Source organism: Clytia hemisphaerica, unplaced genomic scaffold (assembly GCF_902728285.1).
Source record: "Clytia hemisphaerica strain Z4C2 unplaced genomic scaffold, Clytia hemisphaerica genome assembly, whole genome shotgun sequence".
Taxonomy (NCBI): Eukaryota; Metazoa; Cnidaria; class Hydrozoa; order Leptothecata; family Clytiidae; genus Clytia; species Clytia hemisphaerica.
Genome location: NW_027104101.1, coordinates 1,474,662 through 1,489,149, shown reverse-complemented (window position 1 = coordinate 1,489,149; position 14,488 = coordinate 1,474,662). Strand labels below are relative to the sequence as shown.

The 14,488-nt window shown below is 34.7% G+C and overlaps 1 protein-coding gene across 1 annotated transcript; it reads right to left on the bottom strand.

Annotated features, from left to right (window-relative positions):
• Window positions 1–4,154: 4,154 nt before the first annotated feature.
• LOC136813056 (SHC-transforming protein 1-like) lies at window positions 4,155–14,284 on the bottom strand. The gene is made up of 12 exons (XM_067069575.1): window positions 14,031–14,284; window positions 13,494–13,564; window positions 12,496–12,553; window positions 11,798–11,825; window positions 11,416–11,555; window positions 11,075–11,126; window positions 10,497–10,623; window positions 9,397–9,562; window positions 7,419–7,635; window positions 6,662–6,931; window positions 6,236–6,360; window positions 4,155–5,396 (listed from the first exon to the last, which is right to left on the bottom strand). Exons 1-12 carry the CDS (start codon window positions 14,178–14,180, stop codon window positions 5,241–5,243), a joined length of 1,560 nt encoding a protein of 519 aa, XP_066925676.1. The 5' UTR covers window positions 14,181–14,284; the 3' UTR covers window positions 4,155–5,240.
• Between the last annotated feature and the right edge of the window lie 204 nt (window positions 14,285–14,488).

The window sequence follows — 14,488 nt, the reverse complement described above, 5'->3', positions numbered from 1 at the left end:
TTGTTTCTCTATGTTATGATAGTAATTAAAAGTAAGTTTGCGACCGCACTCGGAGGCGACCCGATAGCTATCTACCCGAGGTAGGAGAGGGCACCACTCTTTCTCCCTGGATTGCTCCACTTACCCTTGATCTTTCGCTTAATTGCTGAGAATCAAGCAGAGAGACAACATTTTGGAAATCTTTTGTATGACCCGGCTGGGGGTGGAACCCACAACCTTGCGCACCGTAGCAGGATACTCTACCACTGCACTACCGTCGCTCTATGATTGTGTCTCTCCCGTCAATTTGGACATATGAATGAGTGATACTATTGTTGCGGTGTCAGGTTTCGTGGTTAGACGAGCAATTTGCGCTGTATCAGGCTGACACCTATTAAAAGGATTCGTGCTCGGCGTACAAACTTTCTCGAGCAGAGACTTTCGCGAGGACGAAAAATCGCGAAATTCACGACATTTACTTTCGCAAATTTAACGGAAAAATATTTTTCACGTGCATAAACTTTCGCGAATGGCATGAAACATTTGTCCTTTGACTTATTAGTATTTTAGCAGGCTAAAAAAAGCCATAAAAGTTACATTTTAATCAAAGTTTGAAGTTTTACAGATTTTCTATTTTGTCAAGAATTTTTCGCATGCATAAACTTTCGCGAATGGCCTTTCCTAGAATTTCTAGAGACATTTACTTTCGCGAAAAGGGCTAAAATTCGCTTTGTACGCCTAAAGTACATGTGATAAGTGTAGATTCTGTGACTCAGACAAACATTGTAAAAGTTGGTTTAAACTGGTTGCACATATATTGTGCTTCACTGTTGAAGCGTGAACCACTAAAATTTGAGCAAACTGGGGAAGCAATTTTAGTAAATTTTGATTTTGGCGCCCCCTATAAAAAGTAAATGTCTTTGTAAAATTTACGCGAGCGCCGTGTCAAATTTTTTTTCCGTAAGCGATCAAAGACCTCCGATAGCGATCAAAGACTTCCAAAACTTTTTTAACTTTTAACGCAAAATCTAGCTATCCAAGACCTGATTTAGCTATCTAAGACCAACTTGTTTTGCCGCACGGAAGCATTTAGCCATCCAAGACCTGATTTAACGATCAAAGACCTTTATAACTTAGAAATCGATCATATTTAAGCTATCCAAGACCTTCAACTCAATTTGCATCGAAAATTTTCTCTGAAAATGGCGGTAATACTCATTGTAAATAACATTTTTGTACACAAAACACGTGCGAGTGGGTAAAAATCTCAGAAAAAGAAACGAAAGAAACCTTAATCGGGAAACAAATAAAGATGTTAAGATGGATGAAGATGAAGAAAGCTGTAGAGAAATTTATCTGAATATTTTCTTGAGAATTTTGTATTCTTTACGATGAAGGTTTCGTGATGAAGGTTGACCTCACGAACATTGATAATCAAAGTTTTTTCTCATGGTCAACCGCCCATTCCTTCACCAATAACTCGGGCTCTGCCGCTCTCTCGACAACGAAGTTTTGAAAAGATGAAAATAAGAGAACTTGTTTGCTATTATTAAAGGATATCTTCAAAACCGTTCGATTAAGGAACGCGGGACCCAATTTCGACCAAGGATCAAACAAAAGATATGACAATAAAACTTTTGGGCCATCAATTAATTTTTTTAATTTCCAACCTTTACCAGCAAAAGACAGTAAACTTTTCGATATAATTGATGGATTTACTTTAAAATCTTGATTGGGTACTCTGAAGGTTGCATTTCTTAGCCATTGGTCCTCATCAACTACGTTCTCTTTGATTTTTTTTCAATTTTGTAAACATGAGTCTCGTTGATAAGGACAAGTTGTGCCCAAAGTGCGTTTAAGTGCACTTAAACGCCATTTATGTACTCACTAGAAATCGATTTGAATGAAAGAGAGGGGAAAAGGAGTTAGTGTTAGAAGTCAAAGTTAAATAAACAGATCCAAACGCGATGAAAAACCCCCCTCTCTCTTCAAATTTCAAAAGAACTGTATCAGGGGGGGGGGGGGTCGGGGTCAAAAATCCGAAGCACGGAGGCCATCGTTTAATTCATAGAGGTCGCCGTAGAAATCATCGATGTCGTCGTCTATTACATAGAGGTCTTGAGCGGACTATAGAGAGGTCGTAGTGGGTCGTAGTGTAAAATTTAACATTTTAAGATCTGGTCTTTGATTTATAACATTAAGATCTGGAAAATACACGTCACTATCTAATCATAGAGGTCGTTGTCCAACCGTAGAGGCCGACGTTCAACCGTAGAGGTCGTCGTTCAACCATAGATGTCGTCGTCCAACCGTATAGACGTTCCCGACTTCCCCGATTTTCCCGATTTCTTGTTTTTTGTCCATTACTCTTAAACTTTCAGTATTATTCAGTAACAAATCTTGGATTTCTCCATAAAAAGATTCTCTATATGCCGTGTTGCATTTCTTTTTTAAATTTCATTTAGTAATTAGCGTAAAATTACCCTGGACGACTTTTTTCTGCAATAAAGGAAGATAAAAGGTAACTCGAAAACCTTAGCACAAAAAAAACAAAACCGAGTTAGCTAACTCGAAAAAAGATTTTGTGAAAAAGAAAACCGAGATAGCTAACTTGAAAAAACAAAAAATCAAGTTAATTCTAACTCGAAAAAGATTTTTTTTAAATAAAAAATCGAGTTAGAGTCAAGTGACGTCATGATTTGTACTTTTATGACGTCATAATATAGCTAACTCGATTATTCAAGGCCTCTCCTACAATCTCTATAATCGATTTTACTGATTACGACCTCTACGGATGAACAACGACCTCTACGGTTGAACGACGACCTCTACGGCTGGACGACGACATCTACGATTGAACGACGACCTCTACGGTTGGACGACGACCTCTATGATTGAACGACGACCTCTACGTTTAAACGACGACCTCCACGGTTGGACGACGACCTCTACGGTTGGACGACGACCTCTATGATTGGACGACGACCTCTACGTTTAAACGACGACCTCTATGATTGAACGACGACCTCTACGGTTGGACGACGACCTCTATGATTGGACGGAAATTTTGTCATCTTCCAGACCTTCGCGGATTTTTGACCCCGACCCCCCCCCCCCTGATAGAACTGAATAGTGTTTACACGCGGTGTCTTTGATGATCGCGTCGCAATATCAAAACTTTTTGATATTCGCGTTTAAAGTAGTAAAATGTAAACATTGCGCGAACCACGTGTCATTAAAGAGAACAATTAAAATCACTTGTCCAAAACAAACTTGTAAAACAATTGAACAATCAACATTAACCATATTTGGTTTGATTTTTTATTTTGACATGTGACATTTGTTTTGATTTTGTATCCGCTGCATACAGTTTGTTTACAAATTTCGCAAGTACTGTTATGTCCCTTTAAAGCTTGGTATTCACTTCAAAATCAAGGCGTTTATGTGCGTATATGTGCGTCTAAGAACGCTTAAGTGCGTTTAGTGAACGTACAACTAGAAAACAAAAATGTGTTAGACGCACTTAAACGCACTTAAACGCGATTTTTTACATAAGTAAGTACCAAGCTTAAAGGCCATGGCTTATAAGAGAATCTACTCAGTTTATGGTGGAAACAATCTGGTCAACTTCACGCCAAACTTTACCACTCCTTGTGCCATTATAGGTGGCACTTGAAAAAGAGAGTTAAGATTTAAATTTGAATTAATGTGACTTATCATTATTATAAAATTTACACCATAATACATAAATTCCTTTTATAAAAATATGAAAATTAAAACTATGTACTTTTATAAAACTAAAATTTACAAACCAAATAATACCAAACAAAACAGGTTGAGTCTACCTAATACATCGAACATGGAAGTTTTTAATACCATAAAAGTCGTCTATTGAAGTCAAAAATTTAGTTATCACTTGAAAACCAACGTAGAATCTTTTTAATTTTCACTTTTGATTATCTTTTCAACGAGCGCAAAACCGCAATTTAATTCAAATTCTAAAACAATTTAATTATTTCAGGCAGACTTTAAAAAATTGATAAGCTAGGAAATCAGAAAAAATAAAGAAACATGTATACAGTAAACTCTCTATAACTCGAAAATGTATTTTTGAATTCTTTCAATATAATTCGAATTAAAATTTTAATCCTCACAGCTGGAAAGGGTATAAAGGACTAAAGTCTGTCTATATTCCACTCTTAAATACCCTTTCAAAAAAGCACAAAACCGCTATTTATTTCGAATTCTATCAAAAGTTTCCTAGTAAGTATATGTCGGGTTAATAGGTACACACCCATCTCACAGACCCACTGGAAAAATTAGCCAAAATACCGTCCCCCAGTTAAAAATAATACTCCAATTTTGTCCCCACTGAAAATAATCAAATAAACCAATCCTCACTGCAAAAAAGTATGCTATTTTTCCCATCCCAGCTGATTTTTCTGACTTGAAAACAATAGAATTTAAATCCCCGGCCAAAATAAAATATGGAAATATCAATCCCCATTGAGTTTCAGTTCGTTATTTTTACCCCCACTGGCTGAAAGAATCCTAGTGTGTGAGAAGGGGGTGTATAGGTTCGAGTTAAGGAGACCCCACTGTATGTATGTAGTCCAATGACGATCGAATTAGAGAGAGTTAACAATACTACTTTGGTGAATTCATCAAAATAAGTTCCCAAAAGGTTTTTCAAATAAAAAGATTTTATAATAAACAGATTCAATTGTGTACAGCAAATAAAAAACAACATTAAGAAAATTGATCGATTTATTGACAAATTCATTACTTACAAGGTAATTTCCCCTTCTACATAGCCTATACTAGACGTCACCCGCGTTTTTATAAGCAATTCAACGGAATTTGAAAAATCTTAATAATATCTCTGATTATATGAGGACCCTTCTTGATATCCAGTTTCTCATAATATATGGTCTATTATCCAAGGTATTTCAGGAGTTTCACTCATCTATCCTTTTTATCACTAGACAAAGTCCCCAGAGTATCCAGCAATTTTTTGATGAAGTTACATTTCGTTTTTAAAACAACATTCCCACAACATCAACAACAGAAAACAAATGTCTGTACCATACATCCAGCTAAAGACGTACATTTTGACGTAAAACACTTAATAATTGTATTTTCAAAAACCTTTGAAGGTAATTCGATCCAGCGAATTTTAATATCAGCACCCACCACTGACCTCTCGAAAGTCCGCTTGATAGCCAACTCAATGTTCAACTTAACATGACTCACCATAAGCATCAAATAGCGAAAGATTGTGACGGGTCTCTCCGCAGATCATGAATTTCGTGTATTAAATAGACCTCGCTTGAACCACTGCATATAGGTATGTTATGAGTCATGTGATAAGCGATTAAACCAACCACAGTGTCGAAAGAGTGGTCACGTGTTCTCACCTGAAACAATGGAATACAGATTAATTAAAGTCTGTCGCAAAAGTATGTGGACACTTTAATTTTTGAGCATTTTCTCAGCATCCATTTATGCTATATTAGAAAGTTATACACCGTTGGAAAGATATTTCCTAGGAGAATAATCTAAAGGATAAAAGATTTTTGAAAAATTGAAACATGAAGAAGAAAAATGAAGATGAAAAAAATGAAGATTTTTTCTACTGGTTCAGAAAATCGTGACACTTTTTTTTCAGAACGTATTTGTGTAATATTTTTCGATTTATGATTCATTTTGAAAGATCTAGCACTGATGATGGTTATAGCAAAAAAAGTTTTACATAAATAAAATCTTATTGAATCTCTACTTTAAAATGACTGACGAAACTTTATTTGTATTTTAGATGAATACCCTTCTCCTACATACATTCCTCTAACCTTTTTAGCATTTTAAAATAATTTATTTCAATTCAATTTTATTTCAATTTTTTTGTTCTACTTTTAAATCACAGATGGACTCACCCCTAATTTACTCGATTCATGCGCAGGTTCGACACATGTTCACTAGTGAAAGTTTTTCAGATTTTTTGGTGCTTGTGAACTCGAAAAAACTATTTATTATTTTCTATTTAATAATATTCCACTCTGGAATATCTCTTTAACAGGCACAAAACCACTTTTTAATACGAATTCTATCAAGAATTACAGCGTTTTTTGTCTCGTCTGCAGATTATATTGAGACAGACTTTAGAAAAATACTGATAGATTTTGTCCAATCCCATACCGTTCTCATTCTGTTCAAACTTTTTTTTAAAACAGAAAAAGAATTGAAAACAGCGACATACCTTTCCTTCCGGATCGACCAATAATAAATGTCTGTGCGTACCATTGCGCATGCCCGTCAGAACGTATTGACCTTTGGAACCACCGCTTTCACGGACCAGAAATTCACCGTCGATATGGATCATGCCTGTCATATGGAAATAAAAGAAATCTCATAAGGTTATTCCACTGACCTTTATATATATTATATCCATCATTTTTGATCGAAGTCTTTAGAGAAGTGGTACCCTAATGGTAGCACTATTCGATGTGGATCAATTATCTGTTTAAAAATTTTATTTAGCTTTAGGAAATATAACTATCAAAACTCCGAGGAAAGATTTTGCTTCCCAGGATCCAGAATGTCATATTCCAGGAAAAGTTTTAAGTCGAGTTTTTATTCCTCGATCATTCAATGAAATAAAATAAAATCTAAACCAATCACTGACCTTCTGCTGAATCACGTGATAGCACTCCGTGGAACCATGATTGAATTTGAAGCTTTTCAGAGATTTTCAGTCTTTGTTTCATGTTAGGGCGTGGTGGGGCGGTAGGTGTCGGAGGAGTAGGTTGAGAGGGCGTGTTCGGTTGAGAAGAGGGCGGTAAGGGTGTTTCCTTTTGTTTGATTTTTTGTGAAGGGGAAGGTACAAGATACATTGTTTCGTGTCTTGTGTTCATGGATTCATCTGCGGTCGATGAGTTGTCGATTTTAATGTTCTCTATAGGGGAAGAAATCTAATTATTAAGAACTGGGGAGTAGATATAACAACTTATTAACTTGTTCCTAAACATCGTGGGACACTCCAAAACAAGTTAGTCACTCACGGCCTTATTTCAAAATAATCAATTCTGTTAGTTTAAAAATAAACCATGAAATAACTTTGAGAAATAACATCACGAATTAATAATACACAAAATTGTTCTATAGAATAAATATTTGAGTTCATAACTCGTGTGGCTGATATTTTTCAAGGTGATGGCGCGAAAGACTGGCGAATTCTAGATTCTAGGTCCGTTGAATTTTTAACAACTCCAGCGTTAATCAATACACTGGAGTTGCTAAAAATTCATGAAAATTAATATGCATTTGAGGAGGCGAATTGAATTTTTAGACCGGCAAATTGTAATTTTTTTTTCGTGCCCTGGACCAGCAAAATTCGCAGTTTGCTGGGCCTAAATAAGCCCCAGTAATACGGATACACTTACCAGGTTTATTAGCTTTGCGTTTACCATCCTCCATATCAAAGGAAGTGTGACCATTCATTGCTGTTTTCTTCGCGTTCATTTTGGAAATTGGATTATCGAAGACGGTGGCAACTGATTGATCTGGACCCATAAACGTCGCACCCGGCGCGATAGAGGGTCCATGTTTAGGGGATATCAAGCCGTTTGTGTTCATACTTAATGTGTTATATTGTTCTTCCTGAAAATGAAGAAGAAAGAAATTAAGATTTCATAAGAAGAAAAATAAATTTAAAAACATCTCCCCCAATTATATTTTAAGTAAACTACAGTGGAGTCTCTTTAACTCGAACCTCTATAACTCGAATGTCTCCTTGACTCGAACAAGTTTTCTAGTTCCTTCAGTTAACAATGCCTTATAAACCAATCTTCATAACTCGAAATTTCCTTAACTCGAACAAATTCGTGTTTCTCGTGCGTGTTTGATTTATAAAGACTGTAGTAAAATCTGGGAATACAGTCAAAGACGACCAGAAGATGTCTTTTTTCCGTTAGCTTCATAGGCTTGATCTTGGTTTGGGAGCGAACGACTTTATCTTTAGTTCTTTCTGCTAAGCCTTGATCAATCTCTTTAGCTGCAAGATACTAGTTAAACACAGAAGGCAAAGCTACGATTCACAAACCCTTTGAAGATGTTATCTTCCGTAAAGCTCTATGCAGGGAGAATATGGCGCTCAAGGTTTATGGACGTGGAAGAATAACACGGTGTGAGTGATGAACTGTACAACAACAAAAAACCCCGTCTTGGCATTTATTCCTCTAAAGTGAAACCCGTCTCAGCCGATGAAATAGTGGCATTATCAACCCACAACCTTACGCACACGAATTCTCTTTATGCAGCCGTTACTCTAAACTGGAAAAAGCCGACACGAGGAAGTTTAAAACAAAGGTGTTACTGTATTTTCAAAACCTTAAAACCTTCTCATTATGGTCATAGTTTTTAAACCCGAAAATTTCTTTAACTCAGGGAGAACGGACCGAGTCCGAAACATGTCGGGAAAAATCAAAATATAATAGCCGCATTCTTTTTCACCGTCCAATACTTTAACTCAGGCGGAAGATAGCCGTAAAAATCAATCAAATAATGATGGCGATTTGAAGCTACAGATCTAACACAACATCCTCATAAACAGGTCAGAGACAAGAAAAATGCTTTAAATGTATAGTTGAAAACTTTTTTTTGGTGAAACAAGTTAAAAAATGTTAAACAATTTGTCAAGAATGCCAAAACGAGTTCCATCAAGCCAGTTGATAGAATAAACAAAAATGATTACGTAATGTTTACAATCAGCTAATCTTATGTCAACAATGATGCAAATTAAATGATCTTCAATCGATTAATGTCATGAAATGGTTTTTCTGGAAGGCCTAAAATAATCTCCAGTCTTTAAGACACAGTACAGGCAAACAAAGTGCTCACTCTTTTATTAAAAGATATAATTCATATCTCCGACCTTTTTCTAAGGCAGAATTTCTAAAACAACAACGAGCACAAATTTGAAAAACCATTTCTGCTTTGTCAGCAAACGAGGGGGGTGGGGGGGCTCACTTGCTATATTATGAAAAAAGAATATCTTTAAAATGGCAGGCACTTCGAAAAGAGCTACCGAGAATATACATCTCCATAATGTGTATGTTATTGTTTGTGTGTTGCATATCAAGGCTCGTTATAATACTCAATCTTTCTAAAATCTAGAGACGGAAAAGCTTCTTTTCATACTGTGTACGATTCAAAAAAATTGTTCTTTTAGACAACGTCTTTACCAAAGATTCCGAAATTTGATAAAAAAGGTCATAAATTATTTGTAAGCGGTTGAACCACAATATTTACAATATTTAACGTATTTGCGCCTCTTAAATCCTTACCAAAAGCCGTTAAAAGAAGCTAATTTTGTAATCATTAAAAAAAAAAAAAGCAAACGAAAGGGAGAAAAATGCTAACCTGAGTTTCGAGTCGTTTATTATTGTTTGCAAGATGGTCGTAGTCCATCTCTGGGGCCGTCGCACCCTCAAAATCATGATGATTTGAATAGGTATGTTCTTTAGGTGTGGTATCTTCATATCTGTTCTGTACTTGAGCATTTAAAGCACTCGACGGGTCACCAAATCTAAAAAGAATGAAAGGATAGTTGATCTTCAAAACAAATCATATTCCTTTTCAAGGTGAAAATGTTCATTGGCCGATCTAAAGGCCGATGTCCACTTTCGTGCGAAGCACGCGAAAGATTTTTCTTAACCGTTTTTGCCTGAAGAAAAGATCACGTCATAAAAAAGTTTCGCGCGAACAAAAAAAAAGTTGAAGGAAGTTCAACTTTTTTCAACTGTTACGTCAATTTTGACCAATGGAATTGCTTCTTTTTTCAATCAACCAATGACGTTACAAATAACGTGAAAAGTTTCACGTGCTTCGCGCGAAAGTGGACACCGGCCTTAAGGTCTATTAATATTTCTAACTTAGAGAAAAGACTGGTTCAGAAAAAAGGTGACAGGTGACATTTGAGTTTTTGAAATGTTACCTGTAAGAAATTAATTGCGCCCAGCTGACACACAACGTTATTTTAACGTTCATACAACGTTATATGGACGTTATGGACGTTGATTTGACGTTGTTTTGACGTTGTGTGCCGGCTGGGGTACATGATATTCTCTAATCAATATAAGCAAAATCTGAGGGTAGCACCGAGTCCTCTTTCCAAAATCTGGCCCATACGCTAAGGGTTTATTTTTTATATATCTTTGACTCAACAAGCTTTCTCGACAAATTAGATAGTTGACACTCTCTAATTCGACGTTGTATTATTCGATACACTAAAATATTCGACAATATTGAAAGTCACAGTCAACGAGAAACTCTCATGAACGGCACTCTACTACTCGATACTCTACCTTCTCCATGAAAAAATTCAATCCACCTTGAAACTTGAATTAGAGAACCTCGAATTAGAGAGCCTCAACTATACATCAAAAGTTACAAAATTTCGTAAGTAAAGAGTAAAAGAAGTAAATAGTCCGCTAATATCATGTTTTGTATGTCTATTTTACCTTGCGACAACGGGTTGGATGACAGGATTTTTATTCAGGAAATCTTTATATTTCAGTTCAAATGCTTGCCCGATGGTCAAGATCAGGTCGTTGGCTAGCCCAGGTGCACACTCGAAAATGAAACAACCTATAATAAATTATATACAAGAAAGTGAAAACTAACCAAATCTCACAACCTTTCCTATCATATATATAGGTTTTTTACTCTACAGAAAATAAATTGAATATTGTTTTTTTGACCTGTACTTTACATAGTTTGTCAAAACTAGTTCGAATACAAAAAGAATACAATTATTGTTGTATATCTAATCTAAAGCTTTGTTTCAAATAAACGTCCCTCCTATGAGGCGGTTATTTGAGGGGTGGGGGTTTATTGAAAATTTAAAGTAGGGGCGTTTATTCGAGGGGCATTTAAAAAAAGGGAGCGTTTATTCGAAGTAATACGGTTAAATAATTCTTTTGTACATTAATTTTCTTTTGAAATAATACAGGAGATTTAATAATAGGAAATTTCATTTATAAATTCATCAATATTTTAAGCAGTAGTTGAAAGTTTTCTCTAAATAACGATAACATACCTCTTTCAAGCCGACTATCTTTTGCTACATATGCCACCAGATTTTCATATTGCTGAAAATAAAATAAAATCAGTAATTTAAAATATTGGGTTCACCTTTTCAAAAATATTCAATTTTCCACCAGATTAACTTGCCTTTTAGCGGGCAGCCTTAAAAAATCCAAGAAAAGAGTGTGTGGAGAAATAGAAATAGCCTAGCCGTCACCCGGCTTGAAATTGGGATTTGGGAAAGTTTTTCAACTGTTATCAAACCGTTTTTTACTTTTCTTTCTTAAAATAGGTTAGTTTTCCCTGTCTTTGCTATGAAACAATCTATAGAAAAGAATTTGTGTCTCAACTTACTCCCTCTCCTAAGCTTGCAAATGAGATGCTCTCCATGGGATGTTGAAATAGTTGAACACCGGATTCCAAAACAAAAGCTTTGACTGTGGTCTTGGAGAATGTGATCATAGATTTGTCGCCACAGTTCTGTAAATCAACATCTTAAAATAAATGAGAAACAAAAGTGAACTCATACCATGCTAATTTAACTTGTCAAAATACTGTATGATTTCAATGGAAAAAGGGTATGCATCATGATATTGAAGACGTGATGATTTATAGAGAAACAGCTTTTCAAATTTTTATAAAAAGCGGAAAATATTTTTTTAGGTCATTATAAATAACACGAATTTCAGAATAAAAAATAGAAAGTTTAAACATATTTTAAGGTTTCTTTACATACCTCCTACTACTCCATGCGTCACAGATATCTGAAAATCATAACAGCATATAAAATTATTGCTAGAAATTATATCTTTTAAAAATCATTGATGATGTTTTTAAACAATATTCGATTGTAACTGAAAAAATTCTTTAAAGATTTGAAAGTCTTCTTTGGTGCTTTTCTGTTGAAAAATTCTGCATGAACAGTGATTAAGGGTCATTTTTAATATCTGAGACACCCTAATAGGCACTTTTATTTTCTAAGAATACAAACATTAAAAAAAGCCCAATCTCTTGATTTTTAGCCTTTTTAGATTAAAAGATATTGCTTACTTGTGAATATTTTATTTTAATGGAAACCAGGTCTATAATTTAAGATTTCAAACATGGTTTCTCTTAAAAAGAAATCCATAAAGGTAGGCATTTTAATAGTTAATTGGGAGGACATCCAAAGACACACAAAATTGCTGTCATAGAGTTTGGACTATATTTAATCACGATCACACAAATCAGCAAAGAAATTGGATAATCACACACCCCTTTGGAAAAGTGCGAATCATGTTTATCAAGAAACAAAAATCATGTTTTGACCCCTAATCACGCAATAACAAATGAAAAATTCCAAATCATGTTATCACGCTACAAAAAAGTCCCAATCACGTCATCATGCAAACTGTTGGGGGGCCTCATTAAGTTCCTCGCAAGATTTTCACTTACCTTGCTAGGCTTGAAATTGAAGAGTTTGCTTTGTAGACAACACCTTGATATTGCTTCCCTGTGAATTCAAAATGACAGTAACATTCTTATATTTTCTGATTTCTTCTGGAAAAGTAACAAAAATCCTCATAAAATGGTGAAATCAAAAACTTAAGCTTTTAAATAACTCAAAACGTTTTTAAGAACATCTGAAGGCTTCAAAAATTGTGGATGTTCTTAGGCGAAGCCAATTCAATTTGTTGTTTTACGGGCCAAGCTACCCAAGGGCTGGTCGGTTGGCAAAAGAATAAAAATAAAAGTAGCATTTCATTTATACTATCTCCTAAAAACTGCATTTGTTACAGTAAAAACTGCTACCATCATGACAAAAATGTGAAATAGAAAATAAAAAGACACAAAAAGCTCATAAAACCAGGGGAGTACAGACGCAGGGTACTGACCCATAGCCAGGTGGTGGTGTCTATTTTTGCATTTCAAAAAAGTTAGTACACAGTACTACTGGGGGTGGGGATACTATTTGGGTATTTTTTCACAGAATTTTGCTGTTTTTCAAAAAAAAAGTAGTTTGTTGTAATATTTTGACTTTTTTCAAATATTAATTTTTTTGATTTTAAATTTTTTTAATCTACAAATTTTTTTTACTCTTTTGAAAAGAAGTGTGTGATGAAAATCAAAGGACAAAAGCTTCTGACTCCATCATTGATAGTTTGCTTGAATTATCTGTCAATTTTCAGTCTGAAAAACTAACAATAGTACCCCTTTATTGGTCTAATCTGTAAAATTTAAGATTTTAGGGGTGGGTGTCCCTATTTTTTACAGCAAAAATGAAGTAGTACTCGGTACTAAATATGGGTGGGTGGTAGTAAACAAAATTTTAGTAAAAAATCAAGTTAATACCCTATGGATTAGTACCCTGCCTCTGTACCCCCCCCCTGATAAAACAACTAATCAAATTGGTCTCGCCTTAGAGAAAAAAAAACAGAATACTGTCAACAGACCTTACAACAGCACCTCTATGCTCAAATGGTACGTTTCTCATGGACTCAATAATCTTGACAGCTCCAATATACTAAAATGTAGAAAATATATGACAAAGTCATTCTTATGATAGTTGAAATAGTGAAAATTATTGTATAATACTGAGAGTTTCATGTCTTATTCAAACAATCCTTAGTTGAAAAACTGCCCTCTTATAAATCTTTATGGTAAAAATGTTATACACTTACAGTACAGTTCTTTTTTATTTCAAATCATCAATAAGCCCTAATAGAATACTAATATAATTATATACGTATACTAGATTTGTAAAGACCATGTTTTTCTAAATAAAAAGACACTTGAAAGTATCGAAATATTAAAGTTTGAATTCCTCTCGACCATTACAGTAATTTGTTGTTTTTTTTTTTCTTGATAATTGTGTTGGTATATATGATTATACTAAAATTGTATGGAATAGGGGTCTGCCTTTTCCCAATTATAAAAAGTCCAACCTCTAATAATATTTATATAAAATGTCTAGAGGAATTAAATTTTACCTTTGCTTCATATGTGACACCTGAACTTTCCAGCAAACGGTCAGAATGAAGCCATCCTTTTACAGGTTTCCGAACAAAGCTTCCAGTAGCTTTCCAGTCATTTCCCACCCCATCTGGCTTTGAGCGTTTGCGGAAAAAATTCATTGCCATGATTTCTTTATGATTTGCCAATTGTAATAAAAACAGATAATAATTCTAAATTCCTTTCCCAACAAATTAGCAATCCATAAATTTTCTTTTTAACATTTTGCTCTAGATAGAGAAAAAAGTATTAATTAAAAAAAAGTGCAGGAGATTCGAAGGGCAAATTATTTTGTGAATTCTACACCCTATTAGAAGCATAATATCAAAAATACTGTTTTACAAAAACCTGTTTTAAGGCCTTTCAATGTTTGATTAGCAATGCAATTTCTTCCTTCTAGGGAAACCTCGAGTTAAATGTTTGAAAAAATTTATGA

Coding starts and splice junctions, on each gene's coding strand:
- LOC136813056 (XM_067069575.1), bottom strand. CDS start 14,180: ATGGCAATGAATTTTTTCCGCAAACGCTCAAAGCCAGATGGGGTGGGA. Junction 7,636..9,396: donor ATAAACGACTCGAAACTCAG/GTTAGCATTTTT, acceptor CTTCATTTTCAG/GAAGAACAATATAACACATT. Junction 6,361..6,661: donor ATCACGTGATTCAGCAGAAG/GTCAGTGATTGG, acceptor TCCATATGACAG/GCATGATCCATATCGACGGT.